Raw genomic sequence first — 26,769 nt, 5'->3', positions numbered from 1 at the left:
AATCGTTGCTGGTTCTTGAGTGCCATGGAGGTCCATGTTCCGTCGTTCAAATCATGTTCTGTGATTGGTTCACCCTCGACAGTGACTTCCATGTTGCAGGCGTGTCAGCTCCCTCCGGGGAGCCGAGGTCGTCGGGAGTGGTTACCGCCAGGCGGCCGTACTCGTGCTAGGCCTATTAGGCCTAGCGGCGGAAAAAACGTGGTCGATGCAAAATGCGCCGAAAAATAGGCACACGAGCACTTGCACGCAAACACCGGTCGTCCTCGTGATCCGGACGAGGTCCTGAAGGCGTTAGTAAAGGTTTCAGCAGCCGATCGAGGGCTATTCCGCGGGTGGTAGCCGTAATACTCGGAGCTCATGCGAAACGCGTCCGCACGCTCTCGCAACGCGGCCCATTCGGAAAGCGGCGAATTTAGAGGAGCTTTCAGAGAGGCGGGCACAGAGGGAGCGTATTTTACCGTCGTGACAAAAAAAAAAGTAATCGGACTCAAGTGTATTTCAACGAGCGGGAAAAACTTTAAATAACCTCTTAGCGCTCGTAACAATGAAATCGGCACTCGGAAACACACATGTGACATTCCCACTTCCTCGGGAATGTCCCAGCTTCGTATGTTCCGGATATCGCCCAGCGCAAAGCCAAATGATGGAAAGGCAGCAAAAGGTATTTCAATCAATTTTTACTCGAAGTATTCTAAGCTGATAGTTTGGGAAAAAATCGATGACACCCTTTGCACTAAGGGTCTACGGGGTTTACGGGATAGGCTGTAATGCTCTTATTGCTTGGAAAGGAGGAGGGGTGGAAGAAATCTTAAAGAACAACAACAATAAAACAGCTACGCCATATTTAGGGGTCAAATTTTCTGTCGCTGTAGACATTGGAGGCGGCGTATGCAATCCTGATACACGATATGTAATTAACGAATACTCTTTAGATAATTGGTTATCGCGTACCTTCTACTCTGCAGTTTCAGTTTCTATATTTCCGGGTCTCGGTGAAGTAGCCCAAACAGGGAAACGCAGCAATGTCGCCTTTCTTCTCTACGTCCTGCACAACGCTGTCAGCCGCTGAATACATTTTCTACCAGGACGGGCACATCACGTGTGGATGATGAGGAAGTTAATGCTTATAAGCCCATTAAATGCGCCATGCTGTTGCCACTTGTGATAGGTTCTGAGCGTCAAGTTCGGTCCTGCGTAGCTTAAAAAAATGCTTCACGCATTGTTTACCTCTAATACTTGCCTTTACGGCTCCCTAAACACACAGAAGGCCCTAGGAAGCATTTTGTGCCCTTAGATTTCGGTGCCTATACTTATAAGCTTATACTGTTACGCTCTTCCTTGCGCCCTATCCTGCCGGTATATCGTTCAATTATTGGTTTTTAGCTGCAGCACCAAAATTATGATTTACTTCTGCACAAGATATGGACTTATTTTGCGAGCAAACATGTCACATTCGAAACACGAAAGTGGGAGCAAAACATGCGAAAAAAAATTGACAGCAAGCTTTTTATTAAGATTAAGCTCATCGCTTGAATAAATGATGTGAGGTTTAGGGTCATCGGGTGGTGAATAACACAAGAAAGCAGTAACAACCTGACTTCGCCCTCACAAATATTGCTAGGTTTACTCAGGAAGCATTCTTTTTGAATTCTGACTGTTGAAATTCTATTCGGACTTCACTCATAAAGTGCAAAACGCTTGAAGCCTTGAAGTCACCGCAGCGCCAGTAATTCAGCAATTTTCAAGCACGCTACGTCGGCGTGGAAAGGACTCACCTTTCATCAAGTCTAATCCGCTTCGCGAAAACTTGGCATGCTTCTTTAACAGTCAAGTTAACGGGCATTCAGGCGTCGGTGTTTCTATAGCAGCCACTGAGACGGCTGTTCGTTCTACGCGTCATTTTTTGAATTGACCTTTGTCAGGTGAGTTCTTCCCTCAAACGCACCGGATACGTGAAGCAAGCTGTGCATTCTGCGGGCTGAACGACACGCACAGCTGGCGAGCCGGACACTATACTGAAGAGCGCGACCCGTTATCGGAGCGTAACATCTGGTTGGAAACCGCATAAACACGGAAACAGTGCCCATACCTCCGACAGTGCATTTCGCCCGCCCTGTAGCCTGAGCTGTGACTGCGATCGAAGCGCTGCAGTAAACTCCAAACTCAGTCTCCTATTCGACAGGGCTCGTAAGGGCTGCACAAAAGGTTGAGGCGCTGACTGCTTTGGAGCGCCACCTTACAGTGGGTGAACATAAAAGTAACATCAGCATGCGTGCCCAGGTACCTCCACCTGTGTAAGCATGGATGCAAAGCAAGACGTGTGGCATAGTCCCGTTGTCTTTGTAGCTGTAATCGGTATGTTCAACAACCGAACACCAGTGTTGATTGCGTAGTGAATGCGCTCATCAAATTGTATCAGCGGTAAACTCGTTAATATGTACTTCTAATCTCAGATAACCTTAAGTAATTAAACGCAGTCGTTGACACTGATGTCTAGGACGTTGAATTATTCATGCTCCAAATCGCTCATTGTACTGTGTACAGTGTACTGCTTTTTCGTGGCCGAAAATAATTGCCTTGAGTTTAACGGCGATTGAATGGTTTTCAGTGATATCTTTGACATTGGTATTCGGCATTGACATACATGCAGTAGCCTCATAGATCTTGTGTCAGCGAGTCCTACATTGTCCGTTCAGCACTTGGGTATATAGTCAACCTCGTGACGTTACTACAGTAAAGTCTGCGTCACCCTTGCGTAGAGCGCTGTAGCAGTGCATGCCCGGTAACAAGAAATGAAATCAGGCAGCAGCCGCTTATTTCTGCAAGAAAAGTTCTCGTGTCTACTACGTTTGTGGGTCTATGTGGCACTACTTCCGCGCAAGTGTTACCATTGGAACCTTGCGGCTGTGACAATATCCTGATTTGTTTGCAGGGAAGTGCATTGCCCGAGCTCTCTACGCAAGGGTGACGCGGACTGTACGTCACTACGCGACATACCAAGCGTTTGCTCATCATGCTCTAAGTTCTGGTGTAGACTGGTCGACAAAGGATTCAATCTTTAGTGTATTTACCATTATCAGCAGCAGATGCTCGTATATTCAGCGCAATGTGACCGCCTACGAAGTGAAGTCGAGGCTGCATGGCGAGGCCTTAGTTGCTGTCACACCCTAGCGTTTAAACCAGACATGACATGGAGGCATTGCGCTGCGGTTGTCAAACTTGCGCGATCATATGAACGCAGCTTTTTCGCCATAAGATGCACGTGCTGACAGCTCATGCGTTGGCGACACAGCTACGTTAATAGGTTCACGCGCGTCAAGCCGTGAGCACGTTGACCTCGAACTTTCCCCGGCAGGTGGGATGTGCTGCAGGTTGCAGAGTATACGTTTCCGTTATCTAGGACGTGCGTGCGCTTTGTTGGATTGACTCTTTTCAGTAAATCTAATCATCATCATAATGCTAGCAATAATCATCATCGGCCTGACTACGTCCACTGCAAGACAAAGGCCTCTCTCATATCTCTCCGATTAACGAGGACTTCCTAATATCATCCGCCCACATAACTATGTGCCGCCCCCTGCTGTGCTTGCCTTCTCTTGGAATCCAGTCCGTTATCCTTAACGTCTATTGGTTATCTTGCATTCTCGTTACTTGCTCTGTGCAAGCTTATTTCTTCTTCTAGTAAATACAATAGTCCGAGAAATCGACGCCTTAAGACGCTGAATAAAGGAGCACCAACCCGGTTGCCCATATTAACGCGATTGCTTTTTAGGCTCCCTTCACCAGAACGCCCTCCGATGGGTGCACCTACAGACACCCAGCGGATAAAATGCATGTGTCACATACTAGACGCCGCCGATCACCCACTTCCACCGTCAGAAGTTCCACCCAGTTCCGTCGTTCACCTGCATCACCGCCCAGAAGCCTCCAACATTACAGCGTCGTGAGCGAAAAATCACGGCCACAGACTGTCGCATGTGGTCCTCAGAGCGAAACCTATAAGAGGCAGGTGGGCCACCTAGGTCACGTGATTTTGCGGCGTAATCACAACCTCGCCTAGGATTGTGAGCAAGCTGCCCACCATGGCAGCTGGCAGTTAAATTAATCGTTGATCGCGAGAGGTTGCTCCGGGAGAGAAACCTGGGTCTCACAAGTGCCACCGCTGGCAGAACCTGCCATCCCGGGGCAGTGTCGCATCGCTTAACCGCTGCACCACTGCACCAGGAGTGGTATGAGGACTCCCAGGGATCTATGAAGGCCAAGTACAGAATAACAAATTGCGCATATATGGGCATTAATTAACCCATTACGCTATCGCGTCATACCCTTAAGGCGGAGTTTAAGTGTCCCCTCCAGTTTTTCGTTGAGAAGATGCCTCCATTTCTATTATGCAAATAATTTACATTCAGGCTCTGCACCTTTGTCCGCCATCGCTGCTGGTGAGCACACGTCCTCGTTGTCGTGTCCACTTTCCGGAGCATTGCTGCCCACAGACGAACACCTCCCTGACACAGGTAGAGCACGGAGAGTGCACGCTGTTCTATCTTGTAGAACAGCGCAATAAAAAAATACAATAAACGTGCAAAGGTGATCTTATGGTTTGAAGCGACACATCTGCGTCTCAGTTGCGCATTTGACTCACACTGAACGCCTTCTCGTTGTATATTTGTGCTGCGTGGGCTGCCGTAATGTTGGAGGCTAATGGACGGTGATGTGGGTGAACGGCGGAGTTGGGTGGGACCTCTGAAGGTGTAAGTGGGTGATGGGCGGCGTCTCGAATGTGGCACAAGCATTTCAAGCGCTGGGTGTTTGTAGGTGCACCCACCGTGGCGTGTTCTGGAGGAGGCACCTTCTGAGCATTGAGCGTCCAGAGAGATTGTATAACCGCTTCCACCGTGCTTTCGCCATATTGCCTCAAACCTTTGTAACGTTTGTGTTTAATGTACTTGTTCTAGGCCGCCTACATGCGCCTTATTTTTGTTTGTCTCTGGAGGTGACGAGATGGCCCCCTGTAAAAATTGTAACCGTGCAGAGCAGTCTTTGTGACGTTCGAAATGGTTGTCGATGCTCTGCCGCTTTATAGCGAAAGTTCTTCGTTACCTTTAAACTGAGAGCGGCCGAGAACAGCGAGCGTTCTCAACTAGTCGACAGTCGACTGCACTTGATGCTGTCGGCGCCGCCAAATTGTCTTCTCCTTGAGGGTAGAAGCTGTGCTCGACAAACTATTTGATTTCCGCACCACTCTGCTCTTTTCTGTTCATGTTTGCATGCGTGCTGTCATCCAGCCACGCGACATTATGTACACACAAAAAAAAACAGCGAACAATAAGGCGACGTCCATGGGATGCTTATTTGATATGCCTTTAAAGGGATGTAAACAAAATGTTGTATATGTGATCATCTTTCAGCAGATTGCCAGATGTTTTTCTTTTGGAAAGAGATTGGGAAGTCATAAAGGGATGTAGACAAAAATGTTGTACGTGTGATCACCTTTCAGCAAGAATTGCAAAATGTTTTTCTTTTGGAAAGGGATTGGGAGGTCGATTGCGATTGGGGGCGGCGTGCAGCTAAGTCTTCCGCCCACTGTGACCGTGGTTGTCGTCCACGGCCAGGGTAGCTTGGCGACCTTCAGCCGCGTGATGGTAGAGCCAGATGCGTTTATTGCAGGGCGACGTGTCCGTCACATTGTTAGCGCCGGTTACGGCTGATAGATTTGAATCCATCCAGCTATTAACAGGAATAGTTTCGGGTTATTAGCCGCTAGAGCGGTATCAAGGCTTCGTCGTCAGGGCATTACTCTAGTGCTCTACACTACGGATGAACACAAAAGGGGAATCACCAATGACCTCAACATACTGACAGTAACTTGCCTATTCTTCCATAAAAGTAGCTACCAGGTAGACGCATGGGGCATACTATGGAGTTGACGCCTCCCTTAGGCAGGCATAGTGCCTTTATGCGCGTTCTGCCGCTGACGTACATACTATAGACTTCCATCCTGTGTACGCGGACGACAAAACATCTGCTGTTTTAACTGCTGCGAAAGGCGCTGAGGTTGCATTACTACCGGGAACACCAACAGTCCAGAGAGCAACATGGTGGCCCCCAGGAATCGCTTACTGTAAAGTTCACTGGGAAAACCGTATAGACATTTTCATCGTGCAAATGCAGATAACAAAACACCTGCGCTTCGATTGTTGCTACTAGTTCTTTCGTGCTTGTCTCAGGCGCATAGAAAGTCCGGCGACGAAAAAGGCCGCGCCCAAGGACCTATATTCGGAAAGGGTTGTAGTTGAGCGATAGGGGCAGCATCACGTAGTGGATCGGGCGTTCCGTGCTTTTAAACACGAACACACGTAAAGACAGTGCCTTTAGGCGGATCAAGCAGAGCTGATAGCGGGCGGGATGTTTTCCATTAAGATAAGCGTCGATTTCGCCGCACCCGACACAACACGTGCAATGGCCGTCTAATTTCTCGGAAGGCGCGTCTGAAAGGAGGCTATCGTAGCGTAGAGTTTCTTTATTGCGGAGTGCCGCAGGCGCCGGACCAGATTCGTTCTTATCGCTCTTTATGGGACCCTGCTTTGGCTGTTAGGAAGCGGAGTATAAAAGCCTCTGCATGAGAGCAGGTTGCCTGCCTTATGGCGCGGTGGCCATGTCTCGCTAGAGCATTAACCTGTACCAAAGTGGTAAGGGAATAAGTCTACTTAGGGCAGGTAGTGACTGCTTATCCGGATCATTAGAGGGAAATGACTAGAAGAATAAGAATGGGGTGGCGGGCATATGACAGGTTCTCTCAGATCATGAATGGCAATTTCCCAATATCGCTAATGAAAAGCATAGACCAGATGTATCTTACCGGTACTCACCTATGATGAGGCAGAAACGTGGAGGCTAACGAAAAGGGTTCAACTTAAGGACTACACTGTGAGCTATGGAAAGAAAAATGATAGGTGTAACGTTAAGAGACCAAAAGCGAGCAGAGTCGATGGGGGAACAAATGCAGGTTAATGACATCCTAGTCGAAATCAAGAGGAAGAAATGGCCATGGGCAGGGAATGTAATCCGAAGGCAAGATAACCGCTGGTCCAGATGTTATCGTTTTTTACTAAGTGATACACATAGAATCGCAACTTTTTGCCTCAAGGTCTTCTGGCCGTAAGGCTATATGAGCCCCGTTGGCGTGGTCTTATCAGTAAGCTCGTCCCTCAGAGGCGCTAGGGGGCAGTCCGATGGGAGCGAACAAATATCGTGCTATGAAGCTTCCTCACTCGCGTGACAGCATGAGCGTTGCGCGACAGTGATCCTATATTGCGTCTGCCTTCTGGTGTGCCGCGGATTTAATGCCATTAGTTTTATGTCTATGCGCAGGCGAAGGCAGTCTCCTAGATCATGTTTCGCTTGGGAACATACTGACAGCTGACTAAAAAGGGCATTTAAGATAGTTGGTACACATTAACTGTCAAAAACTGTCTAGAAGACAAATGTTAATATGAGACCGAGACTTACTTCTCATTAATATGGAGTTCTCGGACCTTCGCTTAGTGGCGAATGTGTGTTTCAACGAATGCTTTGATCACTCGTCCTGCCCCGTAATAGCTTTTATTCCTCTTTCGCTTGACGTAATCGTTGGTTTTACTACACTTATTTAGTGGATATACACTACGCGACTTCAAGAGCATTGAAAAAAATCTGAACAGCTTTTATGCAATTTGTTTAGCATGCGCTGCACGGGAAACGTTAGTTGACCTCTTTCTTCTGTCAGCAAGAAAAGTCGCTGTGGCCATCACACAGGAATTGTGCGCAGTTTTCTTATGATGTTATTCACCGGTGTGTGTGTGGTCTCACAGTAAAAAAAGGCTCCGGTTCTTGTTATCAGAGTCAATAAGACGACGGTACGGAAGAGACAAGGAGTTCATGTTTGCGGCCTGCTATCTATATTCTGTTGGGAAAGCACCCTGCTTCGCTTATGTGTTGCTTTGCAGCATACCTGAACTCAATACTGGGAAGAGGCTGTTGGACAAGTGACGAATGTAAACCTGTGGTACTGTAATAGAATGCTTTGCTTTACGTGCTTGTTACACATACGAAGTCAGTGTTAGTTCGAAGGCTCGCCGGAAAGCAAGTTCGTGCCGACAACGTTCGAGATATTCTTTCTATTAGTCATTTGCCGTCACTAAAGCAGTCTGGACATGTATTTTTATCAATAGTAAGGAACTGAAAATTTGGCAGGGGTTATCTGGGATGTTTAACGGTGCAAGGGTTGTGTCGACAAAGGAAAGAGTCAATACTCCCTTCCTTTGGATAACTCAATTCCTTAGCATAAATTAATTTCCTCTGGTGCGGTATTGGTGCGACGGTTAGTGGCTGAGGTTACAGAGATGATTGCTAGTCCAATGTAGTCCAATATGCGGCCGAAATAAAGTGGTTCCTTCTCCTCCAATTTACTTAATAGGATTTCATAAAGGGAATACGATTCTTCTAAGGAAGTGATTACTCATACCACCCACAAAACAGCAGCCGATGGCTGCAGAGGAAAGCTATATTTATTTATTTATTATTCCTCAGTGGTCCACAAGGGCATTACATGAGGGGTGGGCTGAAAAAATTATATTATTTTGGACATAGATGGTTTCGACGGCGGATTTGAAATGAACTGGATTGATGATGGTCGCCACCTCGGGTGGAAGGCCATTCCAGTCGTTCGGTGTTCTAAGGAAAAAAGAATGCTGATATGTTACAATACGAGATTGCTCGGGGTAGACGGCGTTAGGTAGGGAGTTACAGGATATCCTATGAGCGCGTGTGATACGGGGGCATCGTGGTTAAAGGTGTGATAAAATTTATGATACAAGGAAAGACGAGCGATTTTGCGACGGCAGGCTAGCGTGGGAAGATTGAGCTCGGATTTTAGCGTAGAAACGCTAGTGTGATGAGAGTAGTCGGAACAAATAAATTTGACAGCACGGTTCTGGACATATTCGAGCATAGTGATAAGGTTAGCATAGAAATGATCATAATCTGCACATGCAAACTCAAATTTTGGACGCAAGTTAAGTAAGCAAGAAGTTTTATGGAACGGGGAGCTAATGATAAGTTACACCGTAAGTACCGGAGAACTTGACCTGCTGAATTAATAACATAATGAATGTGATGGGACCAGGTTAAATCTTTACTTAAGTGGACACCAAGGTACTTGTAGAAGTCAACTCTTATGGTAAGATTAGTGCTAATTGTGTAAGTATTATCCTGGTGGTTGCGCCGGCGATAGAAAGAAAGAAGGGTCGTTTTAATACTATTAAGTTAAATGAACCAAGGGCGGCACCATTCTCCTATGCGAATAAGATCTTCTGGAAGGATGGTGATGTCAGTCTCATTATTAATTGGGCGGTAAATAACACAATCATCAGCAAATAGTCGAGCATTAGACCGATGTTAGAGGGTAAACCATTTATGTAGACAATAAATAGAAGTGGTCCTAAAGCGGTACCCTGGGTAACGCCAGACAAGACAGGGGAGAGGGATGACGAGTGTCAATTAGCGTGGACGAATCGATAGAGGTCAGTTAGGAAAGCTCGAATCCAATCCAGAGCCGAGGGATGCAGATTTAGGCGTGAGAGTTTGTGTCAAGCGCCTATGGGGGACTTTATCAAATGCTTTTTCAAAATGTAGGAATATGTAATCTGTGGGAATGTTACGATCGAGGCATGCATGTATATCATGAAGAAAGAAAACAAGTTTGGTGTCACAGGAGCGTACCTTTACGGAAGCCGAGTTGGCTAGGGTGAAGGAAGTTACTCTATGATAAGAACTGGGCACTATTCAAATATATCATGTGCTCCATGATTTTACAACGAACACGGGTTAATGAAATTGGCTTATAGTGAAGTTGATAAGATTGGTTATCTTTCTTGAAGACGAGAATGACCTTCCCGATCCGCCAGTCACGTGGTAATGAACACGAAAAAGCGACTGCAGAAAAATTAATGATAAGATGATGCGACAAAGTTCTTTGGGGGTTTTTGAGAACTTTGGCGTTTATGGCGTCAACACCTGCGGATGAATAATTTAGTTTGTCTGATTTTAACAATGCCGCATGGTTCTAAGATGATGTTTTCCATAGCAGGATGGAGAAAGTATGGGGCTTCAGGGGTGTTATCAAGAAGTTCCTGTGTGAATACTGAGAAAAATGTGTCGTTTAGGATATTTGGAGCGTCTGTTTCGGAAATTAAAACTCCAGAAGTATCAGTCAGTGAAATTACATTAGAACTAGAGGGGCTTATTGTTTTCCAGAACCGCTTGGGATTATCATGCATCATGTCAGGTAAGGTGGTACAGAAGAAGATATTCTTAGTTCGGGCTACCTTGGTGTCATAGTTAGTAGCAGCAGTGCGATATTTATTCCAGGCCTGGGCCATGCCTATAGCTTTAGCTGCACGAAATAATCACTTCTTTTTGTTGCCTAGTCTTTTAAGTGTTTTGTTATAGCACGGGAAACTAGGGCGTTCTGTTATGGTGATAGTCGGAATATATATGCTGATTAGGCGTTGAATTTCGGACTTGAAGAGTAACCAGTTAGCTTCGAGAAAGCGGAGCGAAAAACCAGATATAAACTTGTCAAAAAAAGCAGCGAGGTCACTGTTGAAACCCACTTAATCACCTTTTTTCATAAAGAGTAAGCATTTTCTTTATCCTTATGCTATTTTGTAAGTGGCAAGAAAATGTAGCATGAATGGCCAAGTGATCGCTAAAACCGTCTAGATAAGTGATGGGTGAGAAGGTATCAGGTGGCGACGTCAGCACAAGGTCCAGGATATTAGTAGAATGGTCAGTCACTCGAGTGGGACGGTCCACTAACTGATCCAGCCCGAAAGTAGGACAGGTGTGCACAAAATCGTTGGCAGAATTAGATTTCGAAAGCGTGGATGTAAGATCAGACCATATGATAGATGGGAAGTTGAAGTCGCCAAACAGTAAAATTGGAGTGATGGAATAGAGGGTTGTTATTCTGCTCAAGACGTCGTGAAATGAAGCATTAAATGAAGATTTGTACTTTGGTGGACGATAACAGATACCAAATATAACACGCAGATAGGATGCATCACAGCAAAGTCATGCCATTTTTTACGTGGTTGCAATGTTCACACGAGAGCATAGTATTAAGCGATCAGTAGCAATAAGAACTCCTCCACCCCTCACGTCAATACGGTCCGTTCGAAATATATCAAAATTAGGAAGAGAGGGAAATATCTCCGTGTCGTTAATTGCAGAGGTAAGCCAAGTTTCGCATAATAAAACTATATTAGCGGAACAAGATTCAACCAGGTTACATAATGAGTCGCGTTTTGGGATTACACTACGGATGTTTGTAAACAAGAAAGATAACTGGAAGCGATGAGACTGCTTTACTGTGCGATTGTGTCGAGGTAATTGCTTGGGCTTGGCAACAGTTAACTTGTTAGTGGCAGTGTCGAATACATATGACTTATTTCCGGATATCAGCCTATCATATCGCATTTTCAAGGTGAGCTTATTACGTTTACCGTTTTTATAGAGGCGTTTACGCGTAAGACGAGTGCTGGGGGAATAATCTTCGGAGACGCTGTAGCCAGTATCTTTAAATTTGGTGCTTAATGATAGCACATGCTGTTTGTCTTTACAGTGAGCCAATTTAGCTATAATAGGTTGCTTTTTTTCTGAAGAATAAGCGCCAAGACGATGGGCGCGTTCGATGCCACGAGGCTCCACAGATACATCTAAGTGCTGGCTGCAGGGCTCGGTGATTATTTTTTCGGTATCCTGCCATGATTCGTTGTTGCAATCTTCCACACCATGAAACGCTAGGTTATTTCTTCATGCTCGGTTTTCAGCGTCGTCCAGGCGAGCAGTCAACGTTGCAATCTCTGCCTTGGATTCGGCTGTTGTAGATTTGATATTTTCTACTTTTGATTTTATTGAAGAGAAGGAAGCTCAATCTGCTTCGATTTTAGAAAGGCGGTTGTTTACTTCACTGATTGAGTTTTCGTGGTCGGCCAGAGATGATTTGGTAGATTTTAACTCTTAACTGCCCGGACTGAACGGCTTGGATGGTTTTGAGCAGATATAATGTAGATGGCTGAGTCGGCCCATGATTGAACACGATATCATACGAGCAGTGGGAGGCAGCCCTGACCAGCAACGGTCTGGAGGACCAGTGTCGCACCATCAGACTGGTCCAGGCATCCGCCCAAGCCACCGGAGTCCTGAACTGAGGAGTCCGCCTACCTGACTCGTAGAGCACTTCAATGAAATAATAAATGTTTTATCTCTCTCTCACTGGCCATCAGGAGCAAGTGAAATACGACACAAGAACATTCATAGATGGTATCGCATGCGTGGCGTGGGCTTGGCAGCACGAATAAGAAGCGGTTACCGGAACGTTTTGCATATATGGAATGACAATTGCTCACCTGCACAAACAAGACCGGAAAGACTCGCATGTGAGTGTGGCCCATCGTTTCTGTGCCGCCAAGCCCACTGAAAGGCTGAAAGGTGCATTGCAGGGGGTTCTTTATGTAGGTGTGCGGAAAGGGTGATAGCTTGATCACGAGACGGGTTCCACGTGCACTTAGCCGGAGCGGTTCATCCGGGGCAAAAGTGTGCACTTGCGCACGGAGTGATGTGCAGTCAGGAGATGCGCTGGTTTTGTGGCGGCAGCGTTCATCCGAGGAGTGCAGCAATTATGCACAAGGGAGGCGTGTCAGAGCGAGAATACCAGCATGGCTGATGGTTGCAACGAGAGACGATGAGAGTTGCGATGGCTTTTCGGGAGGCGCCTGAAGGTCAGTGCACCACAGGCCGATGAGCTGCACAAAGAAGGCGGGAAAGACTCGCAGGTGAGTGTGGCGCATCGCTTCCGTACCGCCTAGCCCTCTCAGAATGTTGGCAGTTGGAGCTTTCTCAGAATGTTGGCAGTTGAAGAAGCAATAATAGAAACTTCGCGCACAAAAACTATGCTTAGTGTGCTTGTCCAGACAAAGGGTGAAATCTGGGACATGTAGCTTTAAACAGTACACGACATTAGGAAAATGGCGCTGGCGACTACCGTCGTGTAGCCACCTTCTTAGGGTCCAAAAGAACGCCTTACCTTTCTTCTGCATGTTGAGGTATCAAAGATAAACTTTGCAAACAGCAACATGGGATCTATAGAGGAAGGAACGCAGCGATAGGCTGAAATAAAACACTAAAGAAAGTTTTATTGCTGTAAACGGATTTCGCGTCCAGTAGTCTTTGTTTTTTATTGTCGCAAGCGGTCGGCCTAACAACGGACAGCTACGTGCAGACATTTGCTTATTACATGTGCGCACTGTACAGGGGCTTGTGCAAGATTTCTTTACAACGCATCAGTAAGATTTTCTCGCGCTTCGTCAGAGCACACTGCTTAGATCGGCTACGTCTTTTTAGTGCCTGTTTCTTCATCTTGACCCTCCCACCGTGACCCCGAGCCTTCGATAAAGTTCAACATCATTTTGTTCGCGTTGTCCGGCTCGTCCACGGCAGCGTAGTGACCCGCACGGAGCAACACCACTTCGGTCACGTTGCCCACCATGGTCACGATGCCGGAGACGTACCGTGAGGTGGGATAGGCCTTCCAGTGGGTCGGCTCCTTGGCCCGGAACTCATCTGCACCCGTCCAGTTGAGAGACCGGAAGTAGTCCTGCAAGTTCCGGGACGGGAACAGCGTGTCCATCTGGCCCGTGTAGAAGAGGATCTTGTACGACTGCAGCAGGTCCTGAATCTTGTCGCTGATGTCGGTTAGGTAGTCGTCCTTCAGTTTGGTGGCCACTTTGCTCTCGGCTTTCATGAACTGGACGCTCTTACCCACATGCAGGGCGCGCTTGAACTCGTCCGTCTGCACGTATTGCTCGTATCGGACCATGTTCTCGGGTTTCTCCGAGTAGAGGGCGCTCGCTTGGTTGTTGTAGCCGGTGAGCCTCTGAAACAGTGTCGGGTTGGTCTCGGAGGTGAAGATGGTCCGCCTGAGTTTAAGCAGCGCGGCCAGCTTTCCCAGTAAGCTGCGCACTTTCTGTCTCATCTCGGCGAACTTCTGCGCGAAGCTCTTGCGTCCCCTTTTGGTGATCATGGACATCTCGTAGAGGAACTCGGACGAGTCAGCCACCTTCATGAGTTGGCCGAGGAAACCTGCGCCCATGATGACCCCTCGCAGCCTCAGCGCTGGTCGTGGCTCCTGACCGCTGAGGATGGCGTGCGATACGGCCACTGTGTACCTAGCTGCGAGGATGAACAGAGAAGCGAAAGTTAGGAGTTAACACGCGAAGATACAAGGAGATGGAAATGGCAGAGGTTGTTGCGGTGAGCTAAGATTGGGAAATTTTCGGGGAGAGGGAGGCTACTGATACCACAGGATAGAGCTAACTGGAGATTAGGGTGGAGATATCTGCTCTGCACTGAGCTTAACCTGAACGATGATGATGAAAATAACACTGGACCTGTTGTTAAGAATGCTCATTATGGAAGAAGGCATGTGTGCCCAAAGATTCAGATATTCCGTGTTGATTCCCGCCGTGCAGTCTCTACTATTGTTTGAAGAGAGATGAAAGGAGAAATACCTTTTAATCAGCATATGTAACTTGACGGCGTGAGTAGCGTTTAGGACAGGCCGAAAATCATTCTCCAAACTTTCTTGTTGTGATGCATCAAAATACTGTCTAAGCTGTGTGACTTCAAGACTTGATCAAATTTCGACGCCCTGCAGGAGAGGCTTTGGGTGAAGTGGTCACTCGTGTACAGTTAAGCGCCGTAATCTGTTTATTTTTGATAGTAAAGTCTGTTAGTTGTTGCTTTCTAATATAAAGAACATGCTACCGACGCACATGGGACGTGCTTCGGCTGAAGCTTCGATAGTGATCAGAACTGAGGCGGCAGCGGTGGCTCAGTGGTTATGGCGCTCGGCTGCTGACCCAAAAGACGCGGATTCGAACCCGGCCGCGGTGGTCGAATTTCGATGGAGGCGAAATTCGAGAGGCTCATGTGCTGTGCGATGTCAGTGCACGTTAAAGAACCCCAGGTGATGGTCGAAATTTCCGGAGCCCCTCACCACGGCGCCCTTCATAGCCTGAGCCGCTTTGGAACGTTAAACCCCAATAAACTAAACCTAAACCAATGATTAGAAATCTGAAACATCGCGTTATGGCGACTTTTCACGTAGGACTGTAAAGAGGCAGACATCGTATAATGCTTCTGTTTAACGGAAAATAAGTTTTGGTATTTAGCCAACTACACGGCACACTAACTCTCCTTTAAAACTACAAGAATCCGTATGATTTCTTGACTAAGTATATAGACTTGACTAATATAAAATATTTGACTAAATATACAATTTTGCTCGGCGTCGACAAGAGAGAACGCACAAGACAGGAAGGGTGCTGTTACATGTGGGCGCTGTGATCCATCTTGTCGACGCTCTTTCGCACTGTGTTTTCAGTCAGTTAACAATGCAGCAACTAGCCATGCCAAGTTCTGATGCAATATATTTGATTTGACTATAAATATATTCTACAGAAAATAGTTTCTACATAAAGAAGTAGGCATCTGAATATACAAAAAGTTGTTGCTTAGACATGTCATTACTTTTCGTAAACTTTCCTAACAGCTGTTCTGCTGTCCGAATGAAATTAAACATCAGCTTCAACCTCAATATGCGTTACTGGCTGCGGTGCTCTACGACTGTCACTGAAGGAGAATGATAGGTTAAGCCTACGCCTTTAGACGGCTTTCTCCCAGTTTATTTCAGAGGTCATGATCCAAGCGGCAGAGAATTCTATTAAGTGAACGCTCTTACTATTGAAGTAAGGGAAAGGAAAGCATCTCTAAATTCACGTTAGCCTACTGTATCGCCTCAGACACAGCTCTACTAATGACAGTTTGTTAAAGTAAAGTTTTGAGGCCTGCGTTTTATTGTTATTTCTAGGCACAGTTTCTTCATATATGGCAGCTGCGTCTCTGGGGACTTTTTTTTCATTTTTAGAGGTTTATACTGCGAGCGATGTGAAGTCGTCATTCGAAGGGTTTTTGCTTTACTTTGCTGCGTGAATTCTAAGCAGCCTTTTTCAATGCAATAACTGAACTTAAGGCAGAAGAAACAACAGGGGTAACATTATCTGTGATCACAGCCTAGGGATATTGCAATCGTTGTGAAAAGGTAATTAGAAAAAAAAGATATACAATTTTGTATTTCCTTTCTTCTCAAACAAATAAGAGAAATTTTGAGCTCGCCGACGCTAAAGCGTTGCTTGAATTGAAGATACAGAAAGACAAGCAATTCTGGCGATGCACAAGATATCCGCAGAAATTGCCTGTTTTTTTTTTTTGTTGCCACCACGTTAGGGGGCTGGTGCGCTAGGTGCTCATTTCAGTACTTAAGCCGCTATCTTCATGTAGCAATGCGCTGTAACAATATAATGTAACTTAGATGTACTCCGACGGCCGGTACAATTTTTTGTCGTGCTAGAACTACGTTTACTCTCAAATTTGAAAATTTAGTTGCGGAGAAGCAAATTTAGCTAGGCCGTATATTGTTGGCAAAATCTGTACGTAGGTTGCTAACTTACCGCCATAGGACTCGCCTCCCACGTAGAACTCTCTGTTCTTGTACTCGGGGAACATTTTGAGGAACTGCTGTAGGAATACGAGCACTCCGTTCGCGACGTCGTCAAGATTGCTCGCGTACCCTAAAAGTCCCCTGGTGAAGCTGAATCCTGCTCCCACCGGCTGGTCGAGGTAGATCACGTTCACGCGCTGCTGCAGCGTTGTGTTCCTCACGAAGAGCTTGCCCCTGGCGTCGATGCCCAGAGGACCGATCTCGAGGAACTCTCCGAACAGCGAGGACAGTCCGGGGCCTCCTTGAAGCCAGAGGAGAAGCGGCCTAGTTTTCGGGTTTTTCTGAAATTGAAATTAGATTCGGTGCAATGCTTAGCAATTTTAAGGCGAATCCTCAGTGCTTTCTTCACGAATATCGGGTGTGGCCTGGATATGAGTACCCGTATTATTCAGGGGACATGCCGTTGCTTTTGTGTGTATATTCTTTTCTTTTGATTCTTTCGGTGCAATGCATTGTGGATGCGTTTCTTGGCGTTCACCCGCAGTGAAAAGTTTATTGAATGGAATATTAGCGAATGAACTTGATTTCATTGCTGTCTTGGTGGACGCAGCCAAGAGTAGATATATATGTAGACTAATTATAAGCGTGAGAGTTACACAGCGAAGCATTTAAACTCAAGCAACGTGCCCTGCATACAAAGATGTTGAATGTACTGTCCAAAGCTGGGTGCCATACATTTATTATGACGGGTGCACTCATACTTAATGACCACTTCTGCTCCTACAGTTCACGTATCAACAACTATCCATGATTTGCTGCAAGAAAGATTGAACAAATATCTACACGCCGCTGCAGCAAGGTGGTACCATAGCATGCGGTCCGAATTCGGCATTGAAGATTTTTCGCGTTAGCCCAACCTCGGAAGCTCACGAAGTTATCCGGGCCTGCAACGTGTCTGCGCTTCGGACTAGGCGTTTCTTAAATTTCCACACTTTTTGCGCATTTCTGGGGCGATGAGGCGACAATGACGGCTGCCCTACGCACCCCAAGCCCCCCTTGTACAGATATCTCTATAGAAAAGCGGAGATGCTTTTCAAACGGCAGAGGTGGCCACGGCAGTGCGTTTTAGAACGCCGTCAGTGAACAAGATAACGAAACCACGAACTGCGGAAATCGAAGATGTGGCGGGGTGCTCGCGATAGGAAGAACATGCTTATTCTCAATACAGGGACGATGTTCACTTCTGGCGGAACGTACCAGAGCTCTAATGTGGAGAAAGAAAAGGTAGCTCCGCTTCCATTTGTCAGTGGTGATGTAACCGGAGTATGTTTTGGCCTTGATGTAGTGCTCGAACAGCTTTACCCGGCTGAGGTTCCGTGCTTCCTGGATCTTCCCCTTTTCGATGTATGGCGTCAGGTAGAGCGACTTGTAGTTCCTGTAGCGTAGCAAGAACAAAGGGGTTTACAGCGATGTGCAATGTCTTGGAATGCTTAGGTAAGATATGCAAGTCATGCTCTTTTCGAAGCCCGGCCAAGTCCTGCTTTCTTGGTCGTAACTTTAAAATGTGAGTCACCAGCAAGTCCAGGATTCCTGCACATCAGTTTTGAATATTGGAATATTGTAGGGTACTTTCATAGAAATATTGAAGGTATTGGTTCGTTCTTCCAGTGTGGAGGAAAGTATAAATGTTTTTCCTTCTTTCTGATCGAGTATTCAAGACTACCATAGACAGAAAAAAATGTGACGACAGCAAAAATGTGAATAGCAAAAAATTCAAACCTGCCGAAGGAAGATGTGTGGATATATTGATTGTTATAGCGAAATATTACGACATATGAAAAAAATGCGTTCACAAACTATTTCCCGTTGAAAGATACGCCTGTCCAGATTTTCTGGATAAGGTGGAATTTTGTCAGATTCTGTAATGGATATTTTGGTGGGAATAGTCTGATTTTGCGATGTGTAGCAAAATCTTTGGTTCAAAGTTCGCTTTGAGCTCACATCGAGTAGTTTAGGCTGCCCATAGAAAACAAATGCAATACGTTTTTTACAATAAATAGCAGATAACTACAAGCTTCCCGAGGGAGTATGTGCGCATATATTAATTGTTATGGCGGGGTCTTACGATTTGCAACAAACTACGTTCATGAACATCTACGCGTTGGAAATTGAGCTTGTCCAGAATATCTGGGCATGATGCAACGCGGGTGTCGTACTTCCCCGCGTCCTTTTTGTTTGCAGTCTTTTCGCGTCGATCGAAGCGTTCGCTACAACAGAGGCGAAAAGAGGAATGCCAGGAGGGTAACCGGGCATTATGACCGGTTGGCTACCTTGTACATGGAGAGGGGGAATAAACAAAGTGGAACAGGAGAATGTTCCAAGCACTCCTTTTTTCATAAATGGCCCTTTGCCAAAAAAACAAAACAAACCCAATACATTTCCATAAGCGACCTCCAGTGTGAATAATCACTCCGGAATATCCCCACTTCAGTTTTTACCCGCTTCACTACTAAATATGAAAAGCGGGTTTTCTTGTTTATTTAGTGTCAACACCAGTGGCATTTATTTCTTATCGCTTATTAGTGCATATGATTTAATTTCGCTTGATAATGTCTCCTTTGTACTGAGCATGCATTTCGTGATTTACCTCGCACAGTGCACAGCGCGTGCACCAAAGTGCGTTAATCATGGTTAAGTGGAGGACAAGTACAGCCAGCCTTAATAAATATAACTAAATCTTTGAAGTCGCTGATCACCGAACAAACGAGAACTATCAGCGGCGCGTTTGTTGAATGACATGTTTTTTGGGAAACGGCTGGAGGAGCCCGAAATGAATCCTCTTGTGCGATGTGCATACGGCAGTCATACGTTCGCTACAAGAGCAAATAACTAGCCGCAGATGCTCTACTTTAATGCGCTCTTAACAGAAGTAGACATAGAGAGGAGGTAAACAACGAGACAGGGGCGCAGGGGACGCTGTGATCAGTAGGGGTGTGTGAATAATCGAAATTTCGAATATGATAAACTATCGGAAGATTAAGTCCGAAGTGTCAGGACAACAGGTCAAGGTCTTTCTTCTTCGTCGTTTATTGCGTTGATCGGCAACATTCGAACGCTGCTACTAGGCTTTCCCACATGCCATGCTTGATTGAAATCAAGATGGCCGATCACCCGCATCGAACAATCGCAACATGTAGCCGCACGATTTCTGCTCTGTCCTTCCATGATGCGTTACGTACTTTACGTCCACATTCGCGGCACTCGTGCTGTCGTCTTCAAGACTATTGAGCTTCACCATCTCGTTTTGATCAGCTACGATATGTGGAAAAGCACACTTGCGGAATTTCACATGGCGTTCCCGGAACGAAAGGTGACCGGAAAGAATGGCGTGACGACTATAGGAGGGCTCTTGGCCGCTTTATCTTGGTTTCTCAGCTTCGCCGCCAGCCCGCGACGAAGGCGGTTCTCGATTGCCGATTCATTTTATCATTCTAGCCCAGCTGCGCACCGCTTTTAGACGCCGACTGGCGTGTCACTGGCTGTTTTTTTTTTTCATTTTAGAAGCTGTCTCGCCGTTCAGACACCTGTGTGGGTACCCTTCGCTTGGACTCGCGTGGTTCTTACAGCACTCCGAAACGTTGCGCTTTTTCGCATTCTCGGCCGTACTTTTTTTTTTGGCAGGGGGGGGTGGGGGGGGTTGACAACTCGACCTTTGGATAATTCAGACATTTCTTCTACTCCCTTCATGTACAAATTATTGCGGGTTTTTCTACCTTACCCACTATGTTATTTTTTAAGTCAGTCATGCGCGAAGTATGGTTTTCATTTTGTCACTAATTTCTTCTGATGACACTATAAGTTGCGTATTGTTATGCTGTCTAATATAGCAGTACACATTTCTGTGCACTTTGTTTTTGTATACGGTGCTGAGTAAGTCTAATTTGGTTAAATGTCGGTTGTAAGGTCAGTGCACTACTTGGAAAAAAAAAAGGACAGTTGCCAATCTATTTTTCCTGATTTTTTTCTTACTGATCTGCTATTCTTTATTTGAAGAGATTTTTTTCTTGACACTCGTATGCGACACGTATTCGAAAATATCAATAATTGCTCACCCCTAGTAATCAGTAATTGGTTATTTGCTGCTGTAATGAGGAGGATACAGAAGATGTAGATGATGCTGTATTCTTTCCGATCAATTCGTTTATTCTTCTGCCGGTGCATTTGGCGCACTATAGACGTCTTGAATCGCCGTTTCACGAAGAACCCCGGTTACTAATACTGCTAATACTGTTAAACCGTTCGTAGCTTAAGGTTGTGACATCAGAGCTGATAGCAAGCCAGCAATATTAATTGTATATTTTGGTATCTGAGACTGACTAATTGGCAAAAAGATCGATTAGTGCAACAGTTTTTTTTTACGGTGGCATTAGAGGTCTGAAAGAGGCAAAACAGCCTTAAGAAATCAGCCTTCAATTGCGGCGATTGATGAGCTACCAGATATTTGGATAATGGTTCATACAATGTTATCTCATTCTTGATACTGAAGGAAAATAATGAATGAGATAAAAGGGTCTTAATAAAATACGGGCCTAACTATCGAAAGCAGAGGAACTTGCTCAGCACGTTGCAAATAAAAAACAAACAAACAAGTGCACAAAAATACATTATAAAAATCAAAATAAAAGCGTCACGTAAGAAAAACGAACCAAAGAAAGTGCATTCACTTCCACCGTTGCAGGTTTATCCAAAACGAGTACGTCACATGTGCCCTAAAGATATGCCAGACACTTGACATGATTCAGCCAGGCAAGTCTTAACGATACTTACCCCTTTCTCCTGCCGTCAGTCCGAATAATCAAAACAACCGCAATGACCACGCTCACAAGAATACGAAACATGGTTCCTTCTGAGGGCACACGGGGTAGCTTCTACGCGCGAGTTCTTATCCGAATCGAACTTGAGACCAGTTGTTGTTCCCTTCAACGCTCGCAAAAGACGGCCAGACGACAGGACCAGCTGTTGGAAACGTGGACCGCGTCGGATGGTCTGCTGTATTTAGAGCCCCCGCTTTGTCTTTGATTGATTGGGTCTGCGAGGGACCCAAGGGAGTCCTAGACAGGTATGATTCCACAGATGGCGTCTAGTCAGCTCGCGCACAAGAAGGCAAGGGCCAGTCCACAGGGGTGTCGGCCGATTTGTTCTGCGTGACAATAGTTGGTTGTAGTGACGTCTTTTTTCTTTACGTACACGGCCATTACATAGCGGGTAACATCAATACAGCAAAAAATGACCTAGTTAGCACATATGAATGAAATAACGCATGTCAGTGAAAAAAAAAATTCAGGGCACTTAAGTCTCCTTAAGTGAAAGGATGCGAAAGCATGTGTTTTGAGGATAACTCGTCGCCTCTCTTTCCGCCTCTTTTTACTCTCAGGTGTATTTTAGAAGGTTCGCACAGTCACTGTAATTAAATCCCCCTTTCATCTCAATCGCACATGTTAGTTTTTCAAATATGGCTCCCATTGCTTTTCCGTCCACCTACTATATCCCCCGTCCATCCTATTTCGCCGTCCAACGACTTTTGCTTTTAATTAATTAATTACTGTATGTCTATGAAACTAATCAAACACATTTCAATCCGTTTAAAACTTTTTTTTCCATTCCTTTGCCTATTTTCCCGCTATTTTGCCGCATACAATTGTTTTCCCGTCCACGCACTATATCGACGTCCACGCTATTTTGACGGTTTTCTTACTGTTTCTGTTTTAATTAATTAACTAATCATCCTATGGACACTAAATTTTGTCGCGCATCACCCTCGCATCATCCTCTATGGATTACAGTGATTCGTTTGATCCTGACTGTTCTGCGAACGACATAACGGCTTCCGAAAATTTTTAGCCGATACGACCTCGCCGACATAGCCAAACAATGCTTTCGCATTTATAAAAGAGATAAATAAAGGCTCCACTGGCGTCATTTGAATAGAGTCGGCAATCATCCTTGGTCTGACGATAGCTTTTCTTCCTCGCTCTTAAGAACCGGAGAGTAATTCGTGTCTTCGGTTTTGTTAAAACACATTTAATATAGTGATTTAGGCTCCGAGACATGATTTAGGTATCGCTTGCTGCCCCTCAAATTTTTGGCGATGGGCTGAGTAAACGTCCTTCGGGGAGAAAATTATAAAATTTTCGAAGCAGAGAGGAAAATTAGAGCCCGCTTTTTGTCAAATGAGTGCTTATGTGCGGTGGTTGCATGGTTTCAGGTGCTTTTAAGTGCTTGGAGAAACACTCTGGACAAATCCATCTAATTTTTGCTCCGGTTAGAAATCGAGTTTATGGCTCTTTTTGGTGATGTTTGTCGGGCAGCAGAAGACGTATTTACTGCAAAAAGAAAAGAAATTGGACTTAAAGACAGTATATTTTCCTGCCACGTCATTCAAACCTATGACGTCACGAGCTTTGAACGACATTTTTGAGCGAATAGCGGTTTGGCGTAGCCGCTGGGATTCGGGTGTTAAAAAACGGTCTTTAATGTCACCGCACTCTTCTTTCGAAAACAGCCGGTGGTGACGATGCCTGTTTTTAATTTTTTTTAAGCTGCCTAATTTATAACAGCTCTGTTTTCACTGAGATTAGCCTCTCTCTAATTTGAACGCGATAGTCTATCGGCACAGGCAAAGTCAGCTTGTGCTTCCAGTCCGTTTAAGAATGCTGCAAGTGCATGTTAGTCATCGTATGTTTTTGGAGAGCTCCTGAAGAGGAGAGACATAACTATACTTTGACGGTACTCGGTAGATAGGAGCACGCGTTCTATTAGATACCGATAAATAACGTTTAGGAGCATACATTTCTTTGTATGGCTTCCACGCTTGATATTCCGTTCTCCAAAATAATTCAAAAATTTTTCTTATCCACAATTCAGGAGTTTAAATGACACAAGGAGCTACTGATGTCGAAAGTGTTTAAACTTAGGTTTATCACGTGAAAGCCGTTTTTGCGTGTATGTTTTAAGCGACTAGGTGGGCATAAAGTGAGATTACAGTTTGTGTTGCTATTCTTGTCATTACCCAAAGTAAATAAATAATACTGTTATTTGGCGGCCAGCATAAGAATGAGGCGCGATGAACGATGGCAGAGATATGATTTAATGGCCGCTGGCCTAGGGCGAGTGTTCCGTCCCGCGCCACTGCCAGCTTCGCCGTCTTCGTCACACTATCCGGGGCCATGAGCGATCGTCCCGATCGTTGACGAAGAGACGCACGAAATGCTGATAAGCTTCAGGGGATGGTTCAATAGTAACAAGAAAGTGACGAGGTGCTGGCCGCCACGATGAAAGAGATGGGCGAATGATTCCTGGTCGGCGAAGCTTCTGGGTCGCAGGTTGACAGGTGCCGACGGACGAGGCCCTTGGACGCACCGAACGGTATGGGCAGTGGGGTGGTGTCCTCATGTGTGCGCAGCATCTCGGGTCAGTTGGGTCATGGGTTCGGGTCGCATCAGCGTCATCATTTCGTCGTGTCTTGTGGTCGGGGCGGGGGTTGGGGCTGGGGTGGGCGGCGATGTCGATTCAGGTCCCGAGGGCTGGGGCACAGTTGGGCGGGACGGACCAGATGCACACGGCCAATGACCACGTCAGACGGAGGACGCCGAAGCTCCAGAGCCAGAAGAGCGTGTTGTCGGGCAAGCAGTGCCAGGATGACGATGATGACCCAGCGAGACTTTGATTTGAGCTAGTTGGTTGTAGCATGACATGGTTTACGAAAAAAGCGTACTGGCGCTAAAAGACGCAGGCAACACACACAAGACAGGACTGGCGCCAACTTCCAACTAAGTTTATTCATGGAAAAAACCACGTAGTAACCACACGAGCAGGCAAAGATAAAAACAAGACATATACAAGGAGTGACTTAACAAAGGCACACGTGCCAAATACAAGGAGTGACTTAAAAAAGGTACACGTGCCAAAAGGACCAAGCATTGATTATAACGCTGATAATGACCCACTAAGAAAACTAATCTCTTCTTCTGACAGCGACACAGGTGGCTTGCTTATGCAGATATGGACCCTCTGCTTGATGTAATGAGCTTCGATTATTTCACGCTCTAATCAGTCTTTAGACCTTGCAATGAATTTAGTGTTTTCAAAGCCTGGACGGTACTTGCAGCTTTTGCAGTCAGTGGCCATGTGGCTGCCATAACCATTTTTTGTAGCAACCTTGTGCTGCCTCACTCTTTCATTAAAACACTGATCTGTCTGGCCGATATATTCCTGACCGCAGATTAGAGACACAACGTACACAACGTCAGCCGTGCGTTCAGTGGCGCGGATTTGGCGATTCTTTTTGCACTGGCTAACCATTCTTAATTTGCTCAGGGTGCAAAACGCGCGACAGCTTGCAAGGAGCAGAAAGAACTACATTGACCTTATACCTGCTGGCCACTTTAGGTGGTGCGAAAGCCGATAAACCCTTAAGGGGGGGGGGAGGGGAGGCGTCTGCAGCGTGCAGACATTGGTGAGCGGCGACATCACGGGTTCCCGAGCATCCACAGGGACATCCCCGCAGGGGTATGATGGTGAACAGTGCACCACCACGGACCCGAGCACCCGCTCTTAGCCGTGCGGGGCATCGCCGTGTCCGCGGAAAAGGGGATCCTGGTGGTTGAGCCGATGCCGAGTGTTTGGAGCTTTAAGGCCTCTCGGCGGAGGCAACACGCCGCTTTGGCCCCAGCTTCCCGTAGACGGCACCTCCGGCCTGACCCGACCGGAGGAAATCGGCAGTCGCCTTTTACTATCCTCCTCTCCATCTTTCACTTTCCTATCCTCTTTCTTACAGCTCTCCTGTCTTCAATTCACTTCTTAGATTACTTTTTTTTCCTGGCAGCGAGGGTTAACCTTTTTGTGACCAACTACCCTGAGTTCCGTCATATTTGGTAATAGTTGAGGTGTACAGCTGGCGTGGGCAGGACTTGCTTGCAAGTTCCTGTCCCGTCCCCTCGTTGGGCTCCATGGTGGGCGGCTGGCATCGTGATCGAACATGCAGCACACTTTATGGCATCACCTCCCGCACAAAATGATCGTGCTCTAAATAGAGTGCGGAGCGTAGATATAACTACCCAATGCTTCCCAAAAGCAAAAGAATATTTCCCTAGGTATCATGTCATACATAGTGAAGATGCAGAGCAACCAGCGAGAAAAATGTCTCCGTTCATTGTCTCCAAATCTTATACTGACGTCCTGGGCCTTGGCTACAAGGTGACGAAGCTAGCCAGCGGCGACCTCCTTCTCCAAATCCGAGACAAAGCACAATACTGAAAACTCCCAACCTGCGTGTCTTTTGTAGACATCGGTGTATCCGTAACTATCCACCGATCACTGAACACAGTCAAAGACGTAATATCCGAACACGACTTTCTCAACCTCTCAGAACAAGAAATGCTCGAGATTCTGAAAGACCAGAGCGTTACTGATGTACACCGCATCAAAATCTGAAAAGACAAGGAACTTCCCACAAAACACATACTCCTGACATTTGCCTCCAGCCAATTTCCCGAAATCATATAAGTATGATATCTTAAAATCAATTTAAGACCATACATTCCAAATCCCAGAAGATGCTTCAAATGTCAAAGATTCAGCCATGGCTCACAGAGCTGTCGCGGCCGGCAAACATGTGCCAAATGTTCGTCAAATGATCATGAATCTGTAGACTGCAACGCTGCACAACTGTGCGCGAACTGCGAAGGGGATCATCCCGCGTACTCCCCTCAGGCTTCGGCCACTGCCCAGGCAAAGCCTAGGCAGGGCCACCCTCGTCCCCTGCAGACGGAGCGAAGTCTGCCCTGCCACCTCTGAAAAAGGGCCCGCCGGCCCCTCAGTCGGCCGCCCGCAAGGCTTCCCCAGTCGGGAGAGGTCCACAAACCGCACACCCGCGGAATGACCGCGGACGTCCAGAGCCTCTAGTGAGGCGATGGACATAACTCAGAACTCGCCTCTGCTGCAGCAGAGGCACAGCTTCCTTGAGCGAAAAAGAAAAGAGAAGACCCCAGTATTGGCACCCTCAAAACCGTCATCCTAAGTTTTTTTTTCAACTACACTCATCAAACATGACGTTCTTTATACAGTGTAACTGCCGGGGACTAATTAATAACTACGGTGACATAAAAGAG

The 26,769-nt window shown here is 46.2% G+C and overlaps 1 protein-coding gene across 1 annotated transcript; it reads right to left on the bottom strand.

Moving 5' to 3' along the window:
* Nucleotides 1–13,217: 13,217 nt before the first annotated feature.
* LOC144107830 (putative serine carboxypeptidase CPVL) lies at nt 13,218–21,589 on the bottom strand. Its single transcript, XM_077641038.1, has 4 exons — nt 21,428–21,589; nt 17,858–18,035; nt 16,611–16,941; nt 13,218–14,271 (listed from the first exon to the last, which is right to left on the bottom strand). Exons 1-4 carry the CDS (start codon nt 21,496–21,498, stop codon nt 13,430–13,432), a joined length of 1,422 nt encoding a protein of 473 aa, XP_077497164.1. The 5' UTR covers nt 21,499–21,589; the 3' UTR covers nt 13,218–13,429.
* Nucleotides 21,590–26,769: the final 5,180 nt, after the last annotated feature.

This window comes from Amblyomma americanum, chromosome 10 (assembly GCF_052857255.1).
Source record: "Amblyomma americanum isolate KBUSLIRL-KWMA chromosome 10, ASM5285725v1, whole genome shotgun sequence".
Classification (NCBI taxonomy): Eukaryota; Metazoa; Arthropoda; class Arachnida; order Ixodida; family Ixodidae; genus Amblyomma; species Amblyomma americanum.
The sequence above is the reverse complement of the archived record's forward strand: the minus strand, read 5'-3'. Positions and strand labels throughout refer to the sequence as shown.

Excerpts from the sequence above, each read along its gene's own strand:
- LOC144107830 (XM_077641038.1), bottom strand. The coding sequence starts at position 21,498 with ATGTTTCGTATTCTTGTGAGCGTGGTCATTGCGGTTGTTTTGATTATT. Across the intron at positions 18,036-21,427 it reads ACTGACGGCAGGAGAAAGGG|GAACTACAAGTCGCTCTACC; the intron begins GTAAGTATCGTT and ends GCTACGCTACAG. Across the intron at positions 14,272-16,610 it reads GGGAGGCGAGTCCTATGGCG|CTAGGTACACAGTGGCCGTA; the intron begins GTAAGTTAGCAA and ends TCATCCTCGCAG.